General features: G+C 40.5%; 1 protein-coding gene across 3 annotated transcripts in view; it reads right to left on the bottom strand.

Moving 5' to 3' along the window:
• Positions 1 to 4,110: 4,110 nt before the first annotated feature.
• The window catches only part of LOC127573181 (short transient receptor potential channel 5-like), a 74,441-nt gene continuing 54,743 nt past the window's right edge, over positions 4,111 to 23,808 (bottom strand). For all 3 annotated transcript variants that reach the window (XM_052021163.1, XM_052021166.1, XM_052021164.1), the window contains 5 exons: positions 20,318 to 20,513; positions 17,951 to 18,154; positions 15,620 to 15,661; positions 11,640 to 11,729; positions 4,111 to 5,294 (listed from right to left, as the gene is read on the bottom strand). In XM_052021163.1, the coding sequence (XP_051877123.1) occupies positions 4,548 to 5,294; positions 11,640 to 11,729; positions 15,620 to 15,661; positions 17,951 to 18,154; positions 20,318 to 20,513 (1,279 nt within the window). In that variant the 3' untranslated portion in view covers positions 4,111 to 4,547. The remainder of the gene's footprint in view (positions 5,295 to 11,639; positions 11,730 to 15,619; positions 15,662 to 17,950; positions 18,155 to 20,317; positions 20,514 to 23,808) is intronic.

Here is a 23,808-nt window from a genome sequence, read left to right as displayed (position 1 = left end):
TGAGAAGAACACCACTAATGGGCCACGGAAGTCCACACAACCATTAGTTGGTCTTCTAAAGTGGACAATAAAATAAAACAAATAGTTGGAAATGTAAAGTGCCACTGTGCTTGAGCAATGTAGTTTCTATATTCAATCCCTGTGTGTATCTCATCGCACCAGCAGGACAGACCTATCAAAGTTGGTAACACAGTAAAGTACAGACATAAGGGAATGCCTCTTGGAATCCTCAACATAAACTCCAGATCGCCTGAAGTCTTACAGCACCAGGTCAAACACGAGGAGGGAAACCCCCTCGTGATTACCCCTTTCTGTCCTCTCTCAGCTGATGAATCAGTGCGCTTCCATGTTGAACAACACTTGGAGGAAGCGGTGCAAGTAAAATTGGAGGACCTCAATGTCCATCATCAGGATGATTTGGTGGCACCAATGCTGCCCGTGCTCTCTGAATCCTAAAGTAGAAGCTGCCAGACTGGGTCTACAGCAGGTAGTCAGGAACCAACACAAGGGATAAACCTACTTGACTTCATCCCGGCCAATCTGCCTGTGGCTGATGCGTCTGTCCATGATAGCAGTAACCACCATTCAATCCTAAAGATGGGATAGACGATGCCAGAACTGGAGCTCAAAACTGGGCATCTATGATGTGCTGTTGAAAATCAGCAGCAGCAGAAATGTACACCACCACAACCCGTAACTTCATGGCCCAACACATTCCACATTACATCTTTACTATCAGCCCAGGGGATCAATCCTGGTTCACAGAGGGCATGTTAGGAGCCACACCAGGCATACATAAAAATAACAAGATACCAACCCGGTTTAGCTGCAACACAGGGCTGAACAGCATGCAATAGATGGAGCTAAGTGATCTCATAACCAACAAATCAGATTGAAACTTTGCAGACCCACCATATCTAATTATGAATGGTGGTGGAAATTAAACAGCTAATAGGAGGAAGAGCTTTAAGAATAATATGTCACAGTTGATGAAACTATGGCAATAGGTGCCATTAGAAACAATTAGTTATAATTGGGAAATAAAAGAAATAAACTTTGGTAAATATAGTTTATGGGCTATGAATATTGAGCAATGTGTATGTGCAGCAGACTCAAATGTGCAGAAGAAAATGCTGGGGCTGAAACTTGTTCACATATGCTTGATTTTGGTCAGGATTCTCAACGGTGACATTGGAAACTCTAGCAGCATTTTCTTGGAAATAGAGGATATTCTATTTGTTTCTGATTTGGTCTGCATCATTTTCCCCCTTGGACATGATCTTCCCAGTGTCACAGTGTTCAGCTCCTGCTGTCTTTATTCCTTTGAGACCACTGCTGCATCAGATGAAAATTGCCATGGAGACTCTATGTTCTGAGGTTTGTAAACATGCAGCCGTACTAATTGCTGGTGGCCGTAATATCCTAATACCAAACGTGACATAAATAATAGGGAATATGTGACCCAAATAATCTCTCTTGCTATTATTTCATCCCACCTATTATTTTCCAGAAAATGGTCTTCTGTGCAGAACTCCAGCTGCTACAACAACATAAATAGAAATGTGCTCTGCTCCTCAATCAAACCTTCATTGGAACAAAAGGTTACAATGGGCAACTGTAGTAACCATTCACATGTTTGTGTAGCAGCTTTCTCTGATGAGAAAGTTTGAAGCATTAAACAAGATGGTTTATATTTTGATTAAAAACAACAGCTTCAAAATGACAGATATAGTTATTAATGTGAAAATCAGCCGGAACTCGTGGCGAGGAAGAGATAAGTGGCAAATCAACTCAAGTTGTTGGCACATTTACAGTAAGCTGCTCTATAGATAGTCCTGTGTAAGCAGCATTTCTCCTTTAACCTCCCTGTGATTTTCGTGGTTGCTGCATTTGTACACTCATTGCACATTCACACTAATCGTTGAATAACACGGTACGGTAGTGTAGCGGTTAGTGTAACGCTTTACAGCGCCAGCGACCTGGGTTCAAATCCGGCCACTGTCTGTAAGGAGTTTGTACGTTCTCCCCGTGTCTGCGTGGGTTTCCGGTTTCCTCCCACATTCCAAACACGTACAGGTTAGGAAGTTGCGGGCATGCTATGTTGGCGCCAGAAGTGTGGCGACACTTGCGGGCTGCCCCCAGAACACGACACAAAAGATGTATTTCACTGTGTGTTTTGATGTACATGTGACTAATAAAGATATCTTAATACAGCACAGAGAAAACTTGGCCCACAGAATCCATGCTGGACCTTTTGAAGAGAAATCATTTAGTCCCACATCCCAAAGTTTTTCCTAAATATCTGAAAAATTATCACCTTGAAGTATTTAGCTAATTACAATCACTGAATCTGTATTCATGTGATAAATGCCAAATCCTAAACCCAGGTGCATAAATATCTTCGCATCATCTCAGGTTTTAGGGCCAACCATTTTAAATACATCCAGCTGTTAATAACCTTTTAATCTTTGGAATTAGAAATTCATCCTTTGTTGTTTGAGCTAAAGACACAGTATAATAATGTATGCCAGTTGGTCTCTGTTTATGAAGTAAGAGGACTTAAATTATATCAAATCTCCTCTAAATAGAGCACAAGTTTCTATCATCTTTCCATCTTTGTTCTGACTAGGCCATTAATGATTAAAATAATCATTAATGATTATCTGTTCCGCTCCATCTTTTCAACTTTACCCACAAAACTGCAATCTCTAATTCTTGGAACCATTTTTATAAATTCCTTCTGTATCCTTCCCAGAATTCTGCATCCCCTCCACCTCACTCCCTCCCTGTCAGCAGGTCTCTCTGTTCTCCTGCCCCCTTGTCTTTCTGCCGACATGTAGTACCCCACACAATTTACTTCATTGATTTTTTGTGGCATATACAGGCAAAATTAGCATTATTTTTGCTCCCTAATTTTTCATGAAATGAGAAAGTTAAGAGTCAACCATACTAGTGGAAGAAACAAGATGCTAGAGGAACTCAACAGGTCAGGCAGCATCTGCTGAGGGAAATGGACAGTTGATGTTTTGGGTCGAGACCCTTCATCTGGACTGAAAGATAGAGGGGAGACCCAAAGTATTGGCTGTCCATTTCCCTCAGCAGATGCTGTTTGACCCATTGAGTTCCTCTAGCATCTTGTTTATTCCACTAGTATGGTTGACCCTTAACTTTCTCATTTCATGAGAAATTAGGGGTGAAGGGAAGAGGTGGAGCAAGTGATAGGTGGATCCAGGTGAGGAGGGGTGATAGGCAGACGGAGGAGGGAAGAGCGGAGATAGTGACAATGGCTGGGAGGTGAGAGGTGGAGGGACAAAGGGCTGCAGCTGAGGGAATCTGATGGAAGGTGGAGCATGGAATCAAGTAAGGTGGGGGGAGGGCAACCAATGGGAGGAGTGCGTAGTTCAAGACTCTTTCTTCTGGTAAAGGTGTATGGGTCTCCCATTATTATACCCGATGGACAAAGATTGCTGTAGCAAACCAACAAATAACACCCACCATTAATTGAACTTGCTCTTGCTGTTTAATGGTGGTAATATTTCACCCTGTAAGTTACTGCAGGCGGACATATGGAATCTCAATGAATAGGGCAAGCGACTACAGGTCACCCCCAGGTTACATAACCCAAACAGTTCGCAGGTCGGAAAAGTGACCACGAACTGAGTTCTCAGGTGGCAGAAGATGCCTGCTGCACTGCAACAGCCAGCAAATCCATACCGCTGGTCTCCCAAATGTTCGTTTATATGTATGGGCTGTACTTAAGTCGGCCGTTCATAAGCTGGGAAGGACCTGTATGTGTCTTGTTAATTAGTCAACAAGTACCCTGATAAAAGTAAAGGAAGGATTGATATGGAGGATGAACCCGAGCTAAATCAGGTGCAGAAAGTAGAGAGGAAGACATTGTAAGTTTAGGGAGAAAGAACATGAAGGCAGTGCAAATTAGAATGGGTCAAATCAGTGTCAAATTAGTTGCGGAAAGAGAAGGAAGGAAAGACCTTTCCTCACTTAATCCACAGAAAAAGTACACAGTGTATTTTTATCTTTCTAGCAATTCTTAAAAACTGAAGAAATCAGACACCAGTCTGTGATAATTAGGTTTTGGTATAAGAGAGGTTTACTGGCTGTAGTTCACACACCAATAAAAAGTGTATTTAGACTTGAAATGACAACTTCCGTTGGCAAGTTTACTTGGTATCTATTGTGCAAGTACAGGAACTTCATGCCACTCAATGCATTTGAATGGAGAGTCAGACGTGAGATGCCATTTTTGCAAAGCTAACTGCAGAAAAACTCATCTTCAAAATCAACTTTTCATTTTCTGCCTGTGCTTAAAATAGCTGTGGCATTTGTGCATAAGTAACAGCGATTGCTATGAGGTTCAATATTATTTGGACCATTCTTCTGGTAATTTACAGAACGCAGGGTTTCTCTTCTGAAAACACCCTTTACAGCCTCATGTTCCAGATATTTGATAGTTTTAAAAATAATTCCTTATGGACATGACCCATATCCCCTTGTGGTAAAGTACTATCTAGATGTTGTCTTGTGTATTATAATTGAGTTGTTACATAATCTTCTTGATGGCTGTTCCATCTGGTCATTAGCAAGTCACAGGCTTCTCCCCAGGAGTCATAGACATCACTTGATGAGTCAATGAGTTTGTTGTTGGAGGCACTAATATTGGAAGAACAATGAAATGAGTCCTTGTGGTTAGTTGAATAATGGCTATCAATTCTGTTTATTCTATTGACTTCATTAAGACCAACAGCATTAAGACTACTCTCACTCTTTGCTTTATTGTTAGGGCTGGCAATTTGGGAATACTTGAAGTCCTGCCACATATTGTGTGCCTGAAGTAGTCCGTCAGAAATGCTGGAGACAGGCTCTGGAGTTGATTCTGAGAGTTGACCATTCATCTTGCTAAACAGGAGACCAAGCCTTTTAAAAGAATCCTTCTTGGAGTTAGGGTACCTCTGGAATCGATTGCCATTTTGGATCGATGAAGATTGCTTGCTCAATCTATTATTCTTCGACTTCTCTTCGAGGTCAATTCCAGAAACTGATTTTATTAGAGCAGAGACACTGAAAGAGTTCATTTTCAGCTTCTTCTTGTCATTACTTTCTCCGGCCAAACTGAATGACACTATTTTATTTATCTTTTCTTCTGCACTATCTTCATCCAAGTCTCCTATTTGCATCCCGTCACTGCTGGTCGAATATGTCCTTCGAGATGATTTTCTGTTTCCCAGCAGGTCAAGAACCTCATAGCGAAAACTGGAGATGTCTTGTTTCAGTTCCTACAGTGATAATAAAAAAATACTATATTTCATGTGCATTGGACAGGTTAAATTCAGACTTAAACTATCCTATCTTGCAAAACATTACAGAATGCTTTGGTTCTCCTAACTTGATAAATGACTTGATAGATTCAGTACCCCCCCTCAACCCCAAAAAAGTTACCATATCACATAAGGCAGGAAGGACCTAATTTTGATATTAGTTGGATTGTAATGAAATTCTTGTTAAAAGAAGATATTTATGAGTATCATATTATTAGCTTCAGCAGAAATTCAGATGGCAACATTTACTGATGGCTGTAACAAGTTTCTATGTTCATTGGTGCAAAGTAAACTTCTCTAATAGTCAAACTCCCAGGATTGGTGTCAATATAGACACTCTAATCTATTCCTCATATTCGCTTCCATGCTTACTGTTTGGGGTATAAATACCAGCATTTCTTTCCCTAAGTCTTTGCTAATATGACAGGGAAGTTACCTCTCCCTGGGACTAAACACCTCCCTCTACAACTGGATCCTTGACTTTCTGACCAACAGACCGTAATCGGTATGGATAGGAGCAACACCTCCAGCACAATTATTCTCAAACTGGTGCCCCACAAGGCTGCGTCCTCATCCCCCTACTCTACTCCCTATACACTCATGACTGTGTGGCCAAATTCTGCTCTAATTCCATCTACAAGTTTGCAGATGATACCACTGCAGTGGGCCGTATCTCAAATAATGATGAGTCTGAGTACAGAAAGGAGATAGTTCAGTGACATGGTGTCATGACAACAACCTTTCCCTCAATGTCAGCAAAATAAAGGAGATGGTCATTGGCTTTAGGAAGGAGGGCAGTGCACATGCACCTGTCTACATCAATGGTGCTGAGGTCGAGAGGGTTGACAGCTTCAAGTTCCTAGGAGTGAACATCACCAATAGCCTGTCCTGGTCCAACCTTGTAGATGCCACGGCCAAGAAAGCTCACCAGTGTCTCTACTTCCTCAGGAGGCTAAGGAAATTTGGCATGTCCCCTTTGACACTCACCAACTTTTATTGATGCACCTTAGAAAGCATCCTATCTGGATGCATCTTGGCTTGGTACGGGAACTGCTCTGCCCAGGACCGCAGGAAACTGCAGAGAGTTGTGGACACAGCCCAGTGCGTCACGGAAACCAGCCTCCCCTCCATGGCCAATGTCTATGCCTCTCGCTGCCTTGGTGAAGCAGCCGGCATAATCAAAGACCCCACCCACTTGGGACATTCTCTCTTCTCCCCTCAACGATAAGGCAGAAGATACAGGAGCCTGCGGGCACATACCACCGGGCTCAAGGATGGCTTTTATCCTGCTGTTATAAAGACTTGAACGGTTCCTTTATATGATGACATGGACTCTTGACCTCATAATCTACCTCTTTATGACCTTGTACCTTATCGTCTACATGCACTGCACTTCCCTGTAGCTGTGACACTTTACTCTGAATTCCGTTATTGTTTTTACCCTGTAATACCTCAATGCACTGTGTAATGAATTGACCTGTATGAACAGTATGCAAGACTAGTTTTTCACTGTACCTCAGTACAAGTGACAATAATAAACCAATACCCTTGTCAGCAGCAATCCCTAAGCCAGTGGGGCTTTGGATAGAGCCATACTGTCAGTTGGATCTCCGCAAAAGTGCCAGGAAACAATTGTAGGCCCTCATGATTGTGTGTTAGCAACTTTTTAGAGAGTTATGAGTTAATAATCAAAGTAACTTGAACAAGTCATGGAACAACAAGCTTTCTTACAGAGGAGTAGTGTCCCTATTAGTAAGAGCAGATGAATTATTCCATTCCATACCACTCCACACCCGTGACTATTTTCCACAGGTGATGTCATACACAATAAAATCCAGGACTGGAATAACAATCTTAATGCTCAGTGTAATAACCATGAAGAGGGAACAATTAATCATAATGTAGCATGTATGTTAATTACAGCTGAGAAAAATAAGTTTATTGGAGAAGGTCTGAGAACAGGCAAAGTATCCACGCCAACACATTTTCCCAAGTCAGAAATGCAAGAGAGACTGCAGATGCTAGAAATCTAGAGCAACATACAGCATAGAACATTACAGCACAGTACAGGCCCTTCGGCCCACAATGTTGTGCCGACATTTTATTCTGCTCTAATATCTATCTTACCCTTCCCTCCCACATAGCCCTTTATTTTCCTATCATTCATGTGGCTATCTAAGAGTGTCTTAAATGTCCCTAATGTATCTGGCCCCACCACCTGTGCCAGCAGTGCGTTCCACACACCCACCACTCTCTGTGTAAAAAACTTACCCCTGACATCCCCCTTATATCTTCCTCCAATCACCTTAAAATTATGTCCCCTCGTGTTAGCCTTGTCACCCTGGGAAAAATTCTCCAACTGTCCACTCGATCTATGCCTCTTATCATCTTGTACACCTTTGTCAAGTCACCTCTCATCCTCCTTCTCTCCAAAAAGAAAAGCCCTAGCTCACTCAACCTATCCTCCTAAGACATGCTCTCCAATCCAGGCAGCATCCTGGTAAATCTCCTCTGCACGCTTTCTAAAGCTTCCACATCCTTCCTATAATGAGGCGACGAGAACTGAACACAATATTCCAAGTGCCTCGCGGCTCTTGAACTCAATACCTCGACTAATGAAGGCCAACACACTACACACCTTCTTAACAACCCTGTTGGTCTGCATGGCAACCTTGAGGGATCTATGGACATGGACTCCAAGATCGCTCTGTTCCTCCACACTGTAAGAGTTCTGCCATTATCCTTGTATTCCGCCTTCAAATTCGATCTTCCAAACTGTCTCACTTCGCACTTTTCTGGGTTGAACTCCATCTGCCATTTCTCGTCCCAGCTCTGCATCCTATCAATGTCCCGTTGTAATCTACAGCAACCTTCTACACTATCCACAACACCACTAACCTTTGTGTCATCAGCAAACTTACTGACCCACCCTTCCACATCCTTATTCAAATCATTTATAAAAATCACAAAGAGCAGGGATCCCAGAATAGATCCCTGCGGAACACCACCGGTCACCGACCTCCAGGCAGAATATGCTCCATCTACCACCACCCTCTGTCTTCTATGGGCGAGCCAATTCTGAATCCATGTAGCCAAGCTTCCCTGGATCCCATGCCTCCTGACTTTCTGAATGAGCCTTCCATGAGAAACCTCATCAAACACCTTACTAAAATCCATGTACACCACATCCACTGCTCAACCTTCATCAATGTGCTTTGTCACATCCTCAAAGAATTCAATCAGGCTCGTGAGGCACAACCTGCCCCTCACAAAGCCATGCTCAGAATCTTCTCCAATAATTTGCCCACCACTGAAGTAAGACTCACTGGTCTGTAATTCCCAGGGTTATCCCTACTCCCTTTCTTAAGCAAAGGAACAACATTTGCCACCCTCCAATCATCTGGCACTACTCCTGTGGCCAGTAAGGATGCAAAGATCATCGCCAAAGGCACAGCAATCTCTTCCCTCCAATAACCTCGGATATATCCCGTCCGGCCCTGGTGACTGATCTATCCTAATGTTTTTCAAAAGTTCCAGCGCATCCACTTTCCTCACGTCGACATGCCCTAGCATATCAGCCTGTTGTACACTATCCTCACAAATGTCAAGGTCTCTCACTGGTGAATACTGAAGCAAAGTATTCATTAGGGACCTCTCCTACCTCTTCCAACTTCAGGCACGTTTCCTCTTTTATCCCTGATCAGTCCTACCCTCACTCTAGTCATCCTCCTATTCTTCACATATGTGTAGAATGCTGTGGGGTTTTCCTTAATCCTACTCGCCAAGGCCTTCTCATGCCCCCTTCTAGCTCTCCTAAGTCCATTCTTAAGCTCCCTCCTGGCTACCTTGTAACTCTCCAGAGCCCTGCGTGAACCATACTTTCTAAACCTTAGGTGAGCTTCTTTCTTCCTCTTGACAAGATATTCTGCGTCTCTTGTCAACCACGGTTCCTTCACTCTACCATCCTTACCCTGCCACAATGGGCCAAACCTATCCAGAACCCCATGCAAGTATTCCTTAGACAACCTCCACAATTCTGCTGTGCACTTCCCCAAGAACATCTGTTCCCAATTTACGCTCCCAAGTTCCTGCCTAATAGCATCATAATTCCCCCTCCCCCAATTAAATACTTTCCCCTATCGTCTGTTCCTATCCCTCTCCAAGGCTATGGTAAAGGTCAAGGAGTTATGATCACTGTCATGGCCTCTTCTCTAGTTGGCCTGTCCACATACTGTGTCAGGAATCCTTCCTGGACACACCTAACAAACTCTGCTCCATCTATCCCCTTATCACTAAGGAGGTGCCAATCAATATTAGGGAAGTTGAAATCACCCATGACAACAACCCTGTTATTTTTGCACCTCTCCAAAATCTGCCTCCCGATCTGCTTCTCTGCTGCTATTGGAGGGTCTGTAGAATACTCCCAATAGCATGATCGCTCCCTTCCTGTTTCTGACTTCCACCCACACTGACTCAGTAGATGATCCCTCCAGGACGTACTCCCTTTCTACAGCTGTGACACTGTCCCTGATCAGCAAAGCCACTCCCCCAACTCTTTTACCTCTGTCCCTGTCCTTTTTGAAACATCTAAACTCCGGAATATCCAGCAGCCATTCCTGCCCTTGTGATAGCCAAGTCTCTGTAATGGCCACCACGACATAGTTCCATGTACTTACCCATGCTCTAAGTTCATTACCCTTGTTCCTGATACTTCTTGCATTAGACACACTTCAGCCCATTCAACTGACCGCAATGTTGCCCTTTTAAATGCCTATCCTTCCTCACAGTCTTTCTACACTCTGCATCTACTTGTACACTAAATGCACCAACCTCTGACCTATCACTCGATGTTTCAGGCCAAGACCCTTCATCAGGACTGATGACTAGTCCTTATGAAGGGTCTCGGCCCAAAATGTCGGCTGTTCATTTCCCTCCATTGATACTGCCTGACCTGCTGAGGTCCTCCAGCATTTTATGTTTGTTGCTCCACATTTTCCCAAGTGTTTGCTAATGTAGTGGGAATGTTACTTCACAGCACACTCCCTGTGCTAAAACAGGGACTTTTGAATATCAATATTCTGCCAAAGTCCCATGAAAGGACTGTAGCTTCTCACCACTGGGTACTGGCAAACGTTCTGAGAGTCAAGAGTTAATAATAAAACCAAACTGAATATGTCATGAAACAACAAGCTTTCTTGTTTTCTCTGAAATCTACCATTGAAGTTGATCATAAGGATGTATATAAGAAGGATTCGTTTCTAGTATTAGTTGCAGAGATAAACAAGAGAATGCCACAGTTTCAATTAGTACTGAATGAACTGATCACCTGGGCTGCATTAATAAACTGTGTCATCTTACTTGAAACATGTTGTCATGAACCATAGACAGAAAGAGGTTGACTGAATATTTGATCTGTATGGCTCAGTATAAATCAAAGAGCTGCATCAATTACTAGGATTAATTATAGGGAGTGTTACCCAGGAATTATGGTGAGTGATGATATCTCACTAATATTATTAGTGATGCAAAATCTGGGGCACTGTTTGCTTCAAGCAGGAATCGTTCTGTAACATCCTTGCCCTTGCAATGCCACAGAATCTGTCCATTTGCATTGTAGACTGGACTCCACAGCAAAGGCATCAATATTCCTGCTAACAAACCATCCTACAGCTGGAATAACTCTAAACAAGCAGCAAAGAGAAAATAGCAAAAGGTAATGCAACAGCCATCGCAGTCCAACAAGTTGTTCTGAGTGTCAATTCTCCAGAGCAATTTGCTGGCATTGATGGTAGTTGTAATGAAATATGGCTATTATGGATAATTCCAACTGGAAGCAAAGCAGTCCATGATTCTGTGGACTGCCTTGTTTGAGCCAAGTACTGTTGATCAGTGGTGTTGGCATAGAGTGAATAGGTCAAGTTGCAGGAGAAAAGATATATTTTCACATGAACCAAATTGCTTTGTATAATGTTTTGGGTTCTTTTAGTCAAATTCTCTATACGCCTGAACAATCAGAACAAAATGTAAATCCAGTTTAATTGGGCCACCATGTATTTTGCACATGTTGCACTACAAGCAAAGATACAGTCCTTGCCAATTGAGTTTAATAACTAATACAAAAGTTTCTATCGCAAGGCTTTGTAAAATCAATGCTATGACATCTTTTCAATGGATTAACATGCTTCATTTCACTGCCTTCGCGGATGCTGATTGTCCTGCTGAGTGATTTCAGCACTTTTCTGCTCTTGATGCATAAAGATTAATACCCGAATGTAAGACCCATGAAGCAAGTTTTATGTTTACCTTAAAATTCTCTTCTGTAAGTCCTTCATCAGTTTTGGCACTTCTGATCATAGCTGCAACATACCTTTTCACTAAATTTTTAATAACCTCCTGTCAGATGAAAAAGAACAATGCAATAATTTTTTGCACATTATTTCAGTTTGGTTTCAAGCCATTAGTTGCATTGTTAACATGATTAACCAAAACTGAATTTTCTATTAAAAGGCACACCATGATAATAAGAAATTTCATGCAAGTTATTGACAATGTTTAATATAGCTTTATAAGATGAAAATCTCATCACTTGCAACTGTTTCACTGGGATTAAAAATAATGCATTGTCCTTTTGGCTTTGCATAAAAGGATGATCCCCATTACTTTTATATGAAGGATGCTTGATATTCAATATCATATTTATACTCATTTATAGTTGTTATTTTTTGCTTCAATGTATGGATACTTTTTCATTGTTGTCTTGTTTGAATTGATGGGAATTAGAATAAAATGGAAGAGATTGGAGAAATCTAATGTAAAACGTACAATTTAATTAGATATGTATTTCTTATTTTAAAGCCAATAGAAGGGAATTTTAAAAATGAGGTAAAATGTGTACATTGTACCTTTAATGATACCAGCCAAGGATACACTTCTAGCCAATTGACTTCAATAACAAAGAAAAAAACAGTTCTGGTAAAGTTCTATGAAAACAGTGCAATGACATCCCATCAATGGGTAACATGCTTCAATTGGATTACCCAGTTCCAGTTTTGCCAAAATGTCAAATGTAGTGAAGTGTTTCATAAGAAATGTCAACATATTAAACAAAATAACAAGGTTAGCAAATAAATATCAAGCAAGAGATTGTGGCCTATTTACCATACTGTGCTAACAGGATTAGAATTGGCTACATCTCCATAAATGAATGTTAAACTACAGGTAAAACTATGATGATGCAGTTTGAGCACTGATGAAGTGATGCTTGAGGTATTTGTCAGTAAGTGATATGGAAAGGGTTAATCCAAAATATTGCTCCATGTTTTGCCAAGAGAGTACAAGTGACACAGATTCAAACTAGAAACAAATGAAGGCAATGCAAGAATTGATCAACTTTTAATTTACAAAAAGGTGAAAAGTCTGGATTCCTTTGAGAAACAATTACATTGAACATTAGGACACAGTAGAGACTTTTTAGATGAACAATTTGGTTACGCCACACTTGGAGTAGTGTGAATAATTCCAGGCTTCACGTTATGTAAGAGATGTAAAGACACTGAAGGTGCAAAGGAGAAATGTTGAAATTATACCAGGCTAGATATATTAACAAATATTGAACAGAGAAAGGGAAGATTGAGGTGAGACCTGATAATCTTATTATGAAAGAGGAAACGCCACTAGCGGCCCAAAACATTACAATCACTAATATGGCCAATAAGAATGTTTTTTTACCAAGAATGTGATGTACAATAGCAGTTGTAGTGTGGTAGGGAAACTAGAAGGAAAAAGGAATAGAAGGACATGTTGATGGGGTGAGATTGAAGAGGGTGCATATGGAGCAACTGGTTTGTGTCTGCATTGTTGGTCTTATAATAGTGTGAACCAAATATCCAAATCATATTTCTTATTTTTTAGTGAAGTACATCCAGAGATGCCACCTTCTGAGTACAATGCCTTTCTAACACTAGGGTTGTAGTGCAATCTCCTGCTGATTACTCTCACCTCATCCTAGATGTGGCCATGATTATTTTTTTTAATTTTACATTTTCCCACTTAGACTTCATCTTAATAAACCTAGATTTGCATTTAAAACTTTCAAATTTATAGTTTTGGAGAACATTTATCCTGGCATCAATCTCCTGGCTCAACATAAAACATTCTTAGGTGAGATACTCCCTGGTCCAGCATCAAAGTAACTATTTCTCTGCATTTTTCAAAAGAAAAGTATCCCTCCATCTATCCCCTCTACACTAAGGAGGTGCTAATTGATATTAGGGAAGTTGAAATCACCCATGACAACAACACTGTTATTTTTGCACATCTCCAAAATCTGCCTGCCGATCTGCTCCTCAGTGTCTCTGCTGCTATTGGGGAGTCTGTAGTATACTCCCTTTTAACAATAAAATGTAGTGTGACAATTATACCTCCAACATTAGCCAACATTGTGGCTAATCTGAATGAGCTTGATAATTGAGTGCCAATGTGTACAGGTTTGAGAATATGGTAGTCACTGCCATGTGTTCACTTCAATTAGGATCCTTCAAGCCAGAGTGGGAGGGACTCTCATCTTGGTTGACCCTTTGACCCCAAGGTCTAAGGTGAAAGGATATTTGCAACAAAAAAATTATTTTGGCCATAGAGGAGATACAGTATAAATTCATCAGAGATGATGTCAGACTAAAATAAAAACTATATTATGTAGACAGCTTGCATAAACTTAGTTTCTTTTTCCTTGAGTGTGAAATGTTGGGAGGTGATTGAATCATCCCTTTAAAGCGATAAAGGGAACGGAAAGGATCAATTCCTAATATCAGCAGATATAGTGCAAATGCCTGCAGGGAATCCAGAATTACTTCTAGTGGTTAGGCCATTGAAGAGAGAAATCAGGAAGTAATTTATTCATTTCAAGTTACCGGAAATCTGGAAACTTTGTCTTGAAAGTCATTGTGGGTCAGTCAGTTGAAACTTCCAAGCCATTTTTGTTAATTAATATGTTGAAAATCTTTTTGATAGTGGAAGGCATGGAGAAATAAAGTAAAATTCCAGATTGGCAAAGATTCAATTTAAGGTTGGAAGGGCCTGGAGCCTCATCCTGTTCCTATAATCCCAAATTCTGAGATCCATTGCCCTGTGAAGTGTAAGGTTCAAAAGCTGAAGGAGCCAACCAGGAGTAAGAGAAGGATTTTTTTTCTCTTCTGTTGCTTCTGGCTCTTTTGCCTTTCACCTGTGTCTTTGGTATTTCAACATTTCAGCTGCTGAAGGTAACTCTCAGTATTTTTCCCAACCATTCATAAGATAAATACCTCTATCAAATCTCCCATTAATCTCTGCACTCCAGCTGTGTGTATTGGAGGTATTTTGTAAACATTTAGTGAAACACCTCAGCATCCTTTCCTAGCCCTTAACATACTTTCTAAATTGTGGTGTCCAGATTTGGCAGCAATGCTCCACTTATAGTCAAATCAGTATTTTAAAGATTTAGAATACTTATTTTTAAAGTGCTAGTTTACTTTTAACAATATTTAAACTGAATAATGCACCAATAGAAGGAACATATTCTCTAGCTGGATAAGAGAAACGTTGGCAATTGCTACCTAATTTTCCCTTTAGTATTTTTTGCCACTATCATTTATATCACAAGTCCCAAAGAGTTCCTAAAAACTGGAAAACAGCAGATGCACAATAGCCCTCCAAGAATGAGGTAGATGTTTCATTCACATAATACTTCTAAAGACTGAGGCTCATTGTCAATCATTTCAGAAACACTCACCAACAATAATGATAGAAGCATCACATCTTTTTCTTTCCAATTTATTAGTAAGAATGCTTGGGGTTCACCAGTGAAAGCAATACAGATGCATTATTTATAGTATGGAAATATACCCTGGATTCCACATAAGCAGAATATATTTTTAGCTGAAAGTAACATGACCACTGGTAACTTCGTGAATTGTTCCTGACTATTTGACATTGCTCAATGAGTTACAACAGGTTTTGATGTGCTGAGCGTTAAGTGTAGTTTGACGATGTGAACAAATAGCATGTGCAAAAATGTACCTGGAACACAGCAGCAGCAAGGAGAGAAAGTGTCGACATACATTGACTGTAATGATGTCCGTACAAAGATGAGAAAGAATAAAGACCAACAGAGAGAAGGATCAGAAGTGAGTGGTTAAAAATACTATGCATAGAATGGCTTTGTCAACAGATTTTAGTTCTTAGTGGGGATTGCAATTATGTGAGTTGATTTTATGTGATTTGTCTGTAATACTGACTGGTCAGCAAACCTGGTAGTGTTGGTTTTGGATCAAGTCATCTGCATGACGTTCCTGAAAGAAGAAAGCAGATTTTAGAATGTCAATCAACAAAAAAATACAACGGTGCACACACCAACAGGGAGTGTGCACTTGCTTTATTAGCAGTAAAACTAATATTCAATAATAAATAGATTGCATTTAATAGCATTTCACAACCTCCACAGATGACAATAAAATTCTTGTCATCATATAATAATTAGAAATGTCCCAAGATAGAACAGGAAACTGCTAAGGAATTTGTGCCTCATTTTGCAGAGAAAGGGCAATTCTTCTGCTTTTTTATCTCCGTTTACTCTAACTCTTCAAGAAGTGGGTTGTGAGCAGTCAATGAAAGTTAGATTGAAGAATATAATTTCAATTTGCGCAGCAAAGAGACATTTCCTTCTTCAGACACCCCACCCCATTTCCATAGTCCCCTGGTTTAGCTAATTAAATCAATGGAGCAATTAACATTGTATCAGTATCCTAAATCAGTTAAAATAGATCACATTTCCATAAGTTAATGGAGGTTTCTGGCCTCATCATTGCCGGGTCTGAATCCTGAAACTTCTATTGAACAGCACTGTGGGAGCACTTTCATAAGGAGGACTGCAGTGTTTCAAGAAGGTGGCTCACCACTACCTTCCCATGGCCAAGTGATAGGGACATCATTGACAAGGGCCTTGTCAATGATGTCCATATCTGTAAATGAATTAAAAGCAAGATTCAGGCAAACCCAGGTTACCCAGTGAATGATACTGGAATAAATTATGCCAGGTCTTGATTTTAATTCCACCATTGCCCTGCATCTGTCAAGGAGAGGGAGTCAAAATCTCTTGCAGTGAAAAGGCATAAAATTTGGGTTGAACAGTCAAATAAGGTGCATATTTGGTTAATTTTATTTCTAAAACTTTTAGTTGTAATTTTAATTGATTGGAATTATTATTTTGTTCTTAATCTGGCCAATGCAACATCGGCAGCTTTCCTGTGAGTAATCGTCAAACAAAATAGTGATCAATATATTTTATAATTTAATAAGATCAGTGATTCATCAGCGTACAAGAAAACACTCTGAATTTCACAGTAAATGGAACTCAGTGGTGTTATGTGTATTTATGCCAGCAAAGAATTGGCAAGAATGATACCTATTCTCTCTCAGCCTCTATTCTGTATCCAGCAGGCCAGAGATGACAAAATGAAGAAAGTCCGCCCAACGGGGCTATTAGTGGTAGGTGTCACCGCCAGATTAATATCAAAACAAATACAATCTGGAGGTGTTGGTGTTGCGTTGGTGTGTTGGGCTAACATCAGCTACTGGAGGGGTTGGTGTGGAATCATATTAAACGTGAAGTTCATCCTTGCGTGATATTCACATAACTGGATTTTGTAATAGGTTGTCACCAGCTGGAAAGCAGCAGGACGGACCCTGTTGCAATATTGTCTCATTAAATAGCTCAGGGGACCAGTTGTTATCCACAATCTCCATCCAGGCTGAGCTCAGTTGACTCAGCAGAGATGAGGATTGAACTTGGAGCCACTTTCTTTGTACGGTTTGCAACCAAAACAGCAGTGCAACTCGTCAGTGAGCCATCCAACAACCCTTGGGTTTTCCCTTAAGTTTCTGGTGAGTACGTCACAGTACTTCACATGATAGGTACTCAGCAGAGTGGGGAATAAAAACACATGCAGAATTCTCCATTGTAATTGTTCTCAGGCTGCAGTTGGGATGCTATCTGGATACTTCTGCAGCCTCCACTGTCTGGAAAAAAAAATGCAAGAATTACAAGAGTTCAGCAAACACTACATCTTTGAGAAGTTAAGCGATAGTCTTTTGGTGATTGAGGCTCTGTTATGGAGCAAGAAGTCAGAAAGCATATCTTCCTGTTTTTTTCTCATGGAACTTGGAAGTTGTTACATCCCCCATGAATGTTTACTAATATTTTACCCCTGGAGTTATGCTTTAACACCAGATTGTATAAACAACCTCTATAAAAGTCTCCCTATATACTGAATCAGAAAGCATGGCACCAGAAAGGGCTTTTTGACTTACCAGGTCCTTACACAGCATATCTACCCAATAACTGTGGATTCTAGCCTAATTGTCTAATCTCCCATGAAATTGAGTGACCACAGGTAAATGGAATCAAGTTTAACCGACTTAATTAGATTTGGTTTCTTAAACCAACTGTGAGATTAAAAACCGACTTTAGTTCTTGAATGCTGATGTGGCAGATGTGATGCATAACACCAAAAATGAAGGGGGAAAAGTTAATAGTTAAGAGAGAATTTGATAGAAAATGTAAAAAAGATGTGACTTCATACTGTAAATTCTTTGAGATTCTCATGCTTTTGCTCAGTCTTTGAATCTCTTCTTGGACAGATCTGACTGTGCAGCCATTTACAGAGGTACCAGATGGACTTTGGGCTGGGGATGATGTTGAAAGGCGGTGGAAGAGTTGCACCTTCATCAAAGTAACTCATCCAAAGCTTTGTCCTGGCGAATTTCCATTCAATGTCAGCATGGTCCTGGAAATGGATCAAAGACACAGGTAGTGAGGAACGATCTGGTCATCATTTGTAACTGCAAATCCTTGCGCTGTGTGGTGACCATACTGGTTGTGTCCATGATTCATGGTGATTGCTGTCCTTCTGTTGGTATCTATAATTCCTGTTTCGGTCTCTTAATCTGTGTGACTGTATCTCCAGTCTGAGGCTCCAGGTGACTGTAGTCTAATTGTCTGTAATTCCCTGTGACTCTTGTCCCTCAGTCTGTGATTCCCTGTGACTCTCTGCCTGCGATTCCCCGTAACAACTGTCCCTCTGGTATCTGTGATTCTGCGTGACTGAATTATGTTGTTCAACATTATATGTCCTCTGCCCAGTTTTGTGTCTCAGAATTATACTTCAGTATGCAGATTTTGCATTCTGCAATCAAATACAAAGCTACATTTCTAGATCAGATGAAAATTAAGATGCCAAGGCCATTATTTTAGTGACCAGGTTATTCTTTATTTAAATGTCACAAAAAGCTACAGTGTAAGGAGGTAGTGTGAGCTAAAGAGTGCTCGACTGTCAATTGCCAGAAATAAGTTTTAGTGATTCTCATGCTTAGTGATTACTCCTCTTGCCCAAATGCCCAACTTCCCATTTTCCTTTGAAATGTTATTGACCATTAAGGGGAATCTGACAAGTAGTGTGCTCTGTAACTTTGTAAGTGCTGAATTGAAGCTGAAACTTTGAAAATATGCATACAGAACTGGACATTTCCCATATTATTTGTCTGCCCACAAGAGCCCTGTTTCTTTTGCTTTCTCTCTCATCATCGATTAGCTGAATGCAATTGTAAATATGAAAAAGCAGCAGGCATGCAGATAGCTGTCTGCAGGATTCAAAGCTACCATTGTTGTATGCGATTAGTTTCACATTACAAATGGATTCCACTGTAAGATGTGAACTGGGTAATTTGTTTTAGTAGAAAGCAAGAGTGAATTGTATTTTAAATGTGTAAAATGAGGCAATGGCATCTTCAGGTACCAACCATTATCTGTGCAGCATGAGATTACAACCATGATACTGAACATGTTAAATTAGAACTTTGATATTTTGGTTGCACATCACTATTCTTTCTCTTATTTTTCTTACAGTTTAGAGTCTATAGTATTTTATGGATGGAATTTGAGTGGACTTTAATTAGTTCATCTTCTGTCAGATCTTTCCACTTCTTCCCGTTTCTCAGACCGTTCATCATGTCCTCTTAAAAAAAATTGCTTTCATATTCACCTGGTTTCAAAGATATTGGACTCCTCCAGTACCTCATTAACTTATGAAGTATCAGAGAGTGCCTGTGTGTTAGCAGACTGTCCAGGACATTACAGTGAGGCTGACCATGTCTTGACCTTGCATTTGCACATGCACTTGCTGTAAGGGTGGTCAATGGGAATGGAATCTCTGGTTAACTTTCCCTGTTGTTAACAGAAACCTGCTAACAGAAATTTTTGGCCGAGATCAATTGATTCAACAAACTGTGGTTTGCATTTTCCATCCCATGATTCAGCAACATTTTCTTTTAACCTATTTGATTCCCCATGACATTTGGCTTAGCCCTGCAATATACATTGACCTTTCCTAATTTATGTACTTAAAACTTAATTATTTTAGTTATTTTTTCAAATGGGCTTCCTTTCACTACCATTTTCAACTGAGGGGTAGACAGTGAATCTGTTTCTATCAACACCGGCAAAACTATTTTAGCACCAGGTACCACATTGAGTTTCACAACTTGTCTTAGCGTTTTCATCATTTTACTATGTGGCCTTCACTGTGCACATCTCCTTCAAATGTCTCAGCAAACTGGGAAGTCGTAATGAACGACTAATTACAAAATAGCACAAACCACTTTTTCAAAAAGAACATGAAAATCTCCAGGCCAACACTTACCCTTAACCAGTACCACTGAAACAGGGTAACTGCTCATGCACCTCATTGATATTGCGAGATCTTGCTGTGTAAAAATTAACATTTTTTTTGCATTCGTCCGCAATACTGACCACATTTCCAAAGTAATTTAGTGTGGTAAGGATGCAAAAAGTGTTATAAAAATTATTTTTTTTCCTCTTGCACATTTTAACATCAATCAGCTGTACACCCAATCTATTTAAAGTATATAAAGAAACATTGGAATTAACTTACTGCAATGAGCTGATAAGAGTTATTCATCATGGCAATCAGCATGTTGAGTAGGACAACCAAGGAGATGATATTGTACGTTCCAAACATGGTGGCTCCCACGAACTCTGTGAACTCATGCCTAGCTTTTACATTGGTGACGTATAAATTCAGCAGACCAAACACCGACCAAAACAGGGACTGCAGTGTTTCAAATAATCTGTAAAAGAAGAGATATTTAACATTGTCATAAATTCGAACAGTATCAAGACATATGGCAGCAAGAGCTGACAATGTGAATCAACACTGAACTGCAGGTAACAAACAACAGGCTGGGAAGACTCCAGTTTAAAAATCACTGCTGTTTGTCAAAATAAGAAAGATTTCACATATTCATTAACTCTTTATGCTAGAGAAATGTATAATGTTAAGGTATGTTGCTTGGTTATGTTATGAAAAATCTTCTTCTGCGTCTGACCTATGCTTGATATTGACTCTTGGTACAAAAATGATGGTGTTTAATCTCTGGAACAAATATTGTTCATCTCCAAGTGAGGCAAAAGCATCTACTGTAAATTAATAGTATAAGATTTTTAAAAGTACAATTTCAAAGCACAAGCAGATTAAAAACGAATGAGATATGTATTTAAAATTAGTAATGTATTGACATTATTGCTCATAAGGTTGTGATCTGTAAACTATCTGGGAAATCAGATCATTCATGGGAACACTTCTCAACTTCCTTTGACAGTGTCAATTAAGATGGTTGTCACATTGTGAGCAAAAGAATGTTACAAGACTGGACTATGCATTGTGATATATTACTGATGGCATGTGTATGATAGCTCCTTGGACAGCTCCTGGATTTCAAGGCAGCTGAGTATCCTATTTAGTGTTTTCTTTTGGTCTACCATAGAAAAAAAAGTTTATATACTAGTTAAACAAACAATAATAAAATGATTAAAACCTTCAACCTATTTGCTTTAATGTGATTTAGTGTTGGTGTAAGTGTGGGCAGGTCGGGACACACCTTCCCACCCCTTGTGAACAACTTCTCATCCATAAGATTTCATTATTGAGTTTGCAAATTCTTTCCCAAGATATCTTTACAATAGCACTTCAGTGCTAAAGTGATATTTCTCCTCCTTCCAGATTAAAGACTATGGATTGAAACTGTTGGCAATTTGTATAAAGAAATCATGAGTGGAACCTAAAAGAAAAGCAGAAAGTGCTAGAAATACTCAGCAGGTCAGGCAGCATCTGCGGAGAAAGAAACAGGGTTAATACTTCAGGCCAATGATTTTTCCAATCGGAACAGATACTGCCTAACAGGATGAGTCTTTACAGCAATATTTTTACTTAAGATTTACAGCTTCCCCAGTTTCTTACTTTATGATTACTGAAATGTAACCCTGCCAAGTCCCAGCAATTAAAGGTGTCAGATTCCCAATATTGAAAAAAAATTAACAGTGAATTAAATACCCAGTTCTCATTCATGAATTCCAATGCAGATTAGGAAAATGGATCACAATGTTCTATTCAGAATGAATCTAAGCAACCTATCTTTACAACAACACATCAGTGCTGAATTGATATTTCTCCTCCTTCTAGATTAAAGACTATGGATTGAAACTGTTTCCCACTGTGCATCAGGTCATGTAACACTAACCCCAACTTTAACATGGGCTTCACTAGCAGTAAGAAGCAAAAACCAAACTGCTGGAGGAACTCAGCGGGTCAGGCAGCGTCTATGGAGGTAGAGGGATAGTCAACATTTTGAGTAGAGACCCTGCATTATTTCCGCCCTCACCACCAAATCTGGTTCCACCCATCACCTACCAGCCTCTGTCTCACCCCTCCCTCTTACTTCTTATACTGGCTATTTTCCCTTTTCACTCTCAGTCCTGATGCAGGGTCTCAATCCGAAGAGTCGACTTTTATCCCTCTGCCTCTATAGATGCTGTCAGACCCACTGAGTTCCTCCAGCAGTTTGGTTTTTGCTCCAGATTCCAGCATCTGCAGTATTTGTGTCTCCAATCTGACAAAGAAGGTCATTTGGCTTATCCTTGAAATCTGAGAGAGATGTCAGGGGCCACTTTGTCCTGCAACAGGGAAGAAAGTGTGTTAGTGTATGTCACATAATCCATTTGGCTGGTACACCTGCCTTGGTTGCATAGTTGGCAGTGGATGCAAGCCATGAGATATGCAGCAATGGTTAGTTCATGAGTGGGCTTGATAGTGTATGAATGAGTAGTACTAGAATTGTGGTAGGACACTGATGGTATTGAGTGTATTCAACATGGACTGAGCTGCCACCTCCTGCTGCTACTCCTTAACTGCCCACAGTTGCTGAGGCAAGGTTGTCCCCCTGTGAAACATAAAACAGACCACCACGATTCTCGACTCCCGCTCTGCAGAGTACTGCATGGTTTCACTAGGACTGTGCAGGCAGTGGAAGGGTTTCGGAATTCCAGCAGTCTGCTCCATCACATTTCATGTAGCAGCATGGTTTTCATTGAGTTGATGCTGTGTCCATGAACCATGTTGGCAGTGGAAATCCCTTGTTGCTGAGCAACCACCCTTTGGTTCACCCTAGAGGCTGACATGCAGCTAGCACAGCCGACAGCCACAGAAGGGAGGTGTCTTGAGCACTGCCTGCAGAAAGGGCATTAACAGAAGACTTCCTGCTATTCATCACACAGCAGCTAGACCTTGAAGAACTGGGCAAGTGTTCACCTTTTGCATCCTTACCAACAGTCATCAGCACTCTGCACCCTGAAACCCTTGCAAAGGTACACACTCTTTCTGTCCAGAGAGGGAAATGCAATTGCTTCTCTTTGAGTATGAAAAGTTGCTGAAACGCTCTACATAATAGATTGAAAACCCCTCTCGGTCACAAAGTTTGCCAGCATCTTGGAGCGAGCATAAATATGCACCAATGATATCATTCAAGTGCCCACTTCTGAGGGTGGACAGTGGTTGCAGGAGGGGGTAGAATTCAGTAAGGACTCCCTGCATGAAACTGACTGCTCTTCAATCACTGAGTTTCAGGACAGAAAATCAGTCCCTAAACAACCTAGGTGAGATATCTTCTTTCCCCTCCTCCTCTTCTTCTCTCTTCCTGTGTCTTCTCCTGTTCCGGTTATCCTCTGCTCACCCCCATTCTCACACACTGCAAGAAGAATGCTTCCATATCTGAGAGCAAACTGGTTTGTGCAGAAATCACTAAAATTTTCTTCAGTGCATCATGTCACTAATGGAATAAATCAATCATCAACTAACCCATCGGTAGCTGATGAGTCTTTTAAATAATGCTGGTATGGTGTCTTCCTGTTGTTTAACACATGTTCAGCTGTATGAGAGTGTCAGCTGGAGCACTGATCTACAAAATGCCAATGTTGGCTTCCTACCACGTTGACTGGCATCATGAGCTTCATCCCCTGTGTGCGCTAACAACGTCACCCATATGGCTCCTGGCACACCCAAAATTATTTGCTTCATAAGCAGCATTTTGG

The sequence above is a fragment of the Pristis pectinata genome, chromosome 8 (genome assembly GCF_009764475.1).
Source record: "Pristis pectinata isolate sPriPec2 chromosome 8, sPriPec2.1.pri, whole genome shotgun sequence".
Classification (NCBI taxonomy): domain Eukaryota; kingdom Metazoa; phylum Chordata; class Chondrichthyes; order Rhinopristiformes; family Pristidae; genus Pristis; species Pristis pectinata.
The sequence above is the reverse complement of the archived record's forward strand: the minus strand, read 5'-3'. Positions and strand labels throughout refer to the sequence as shown.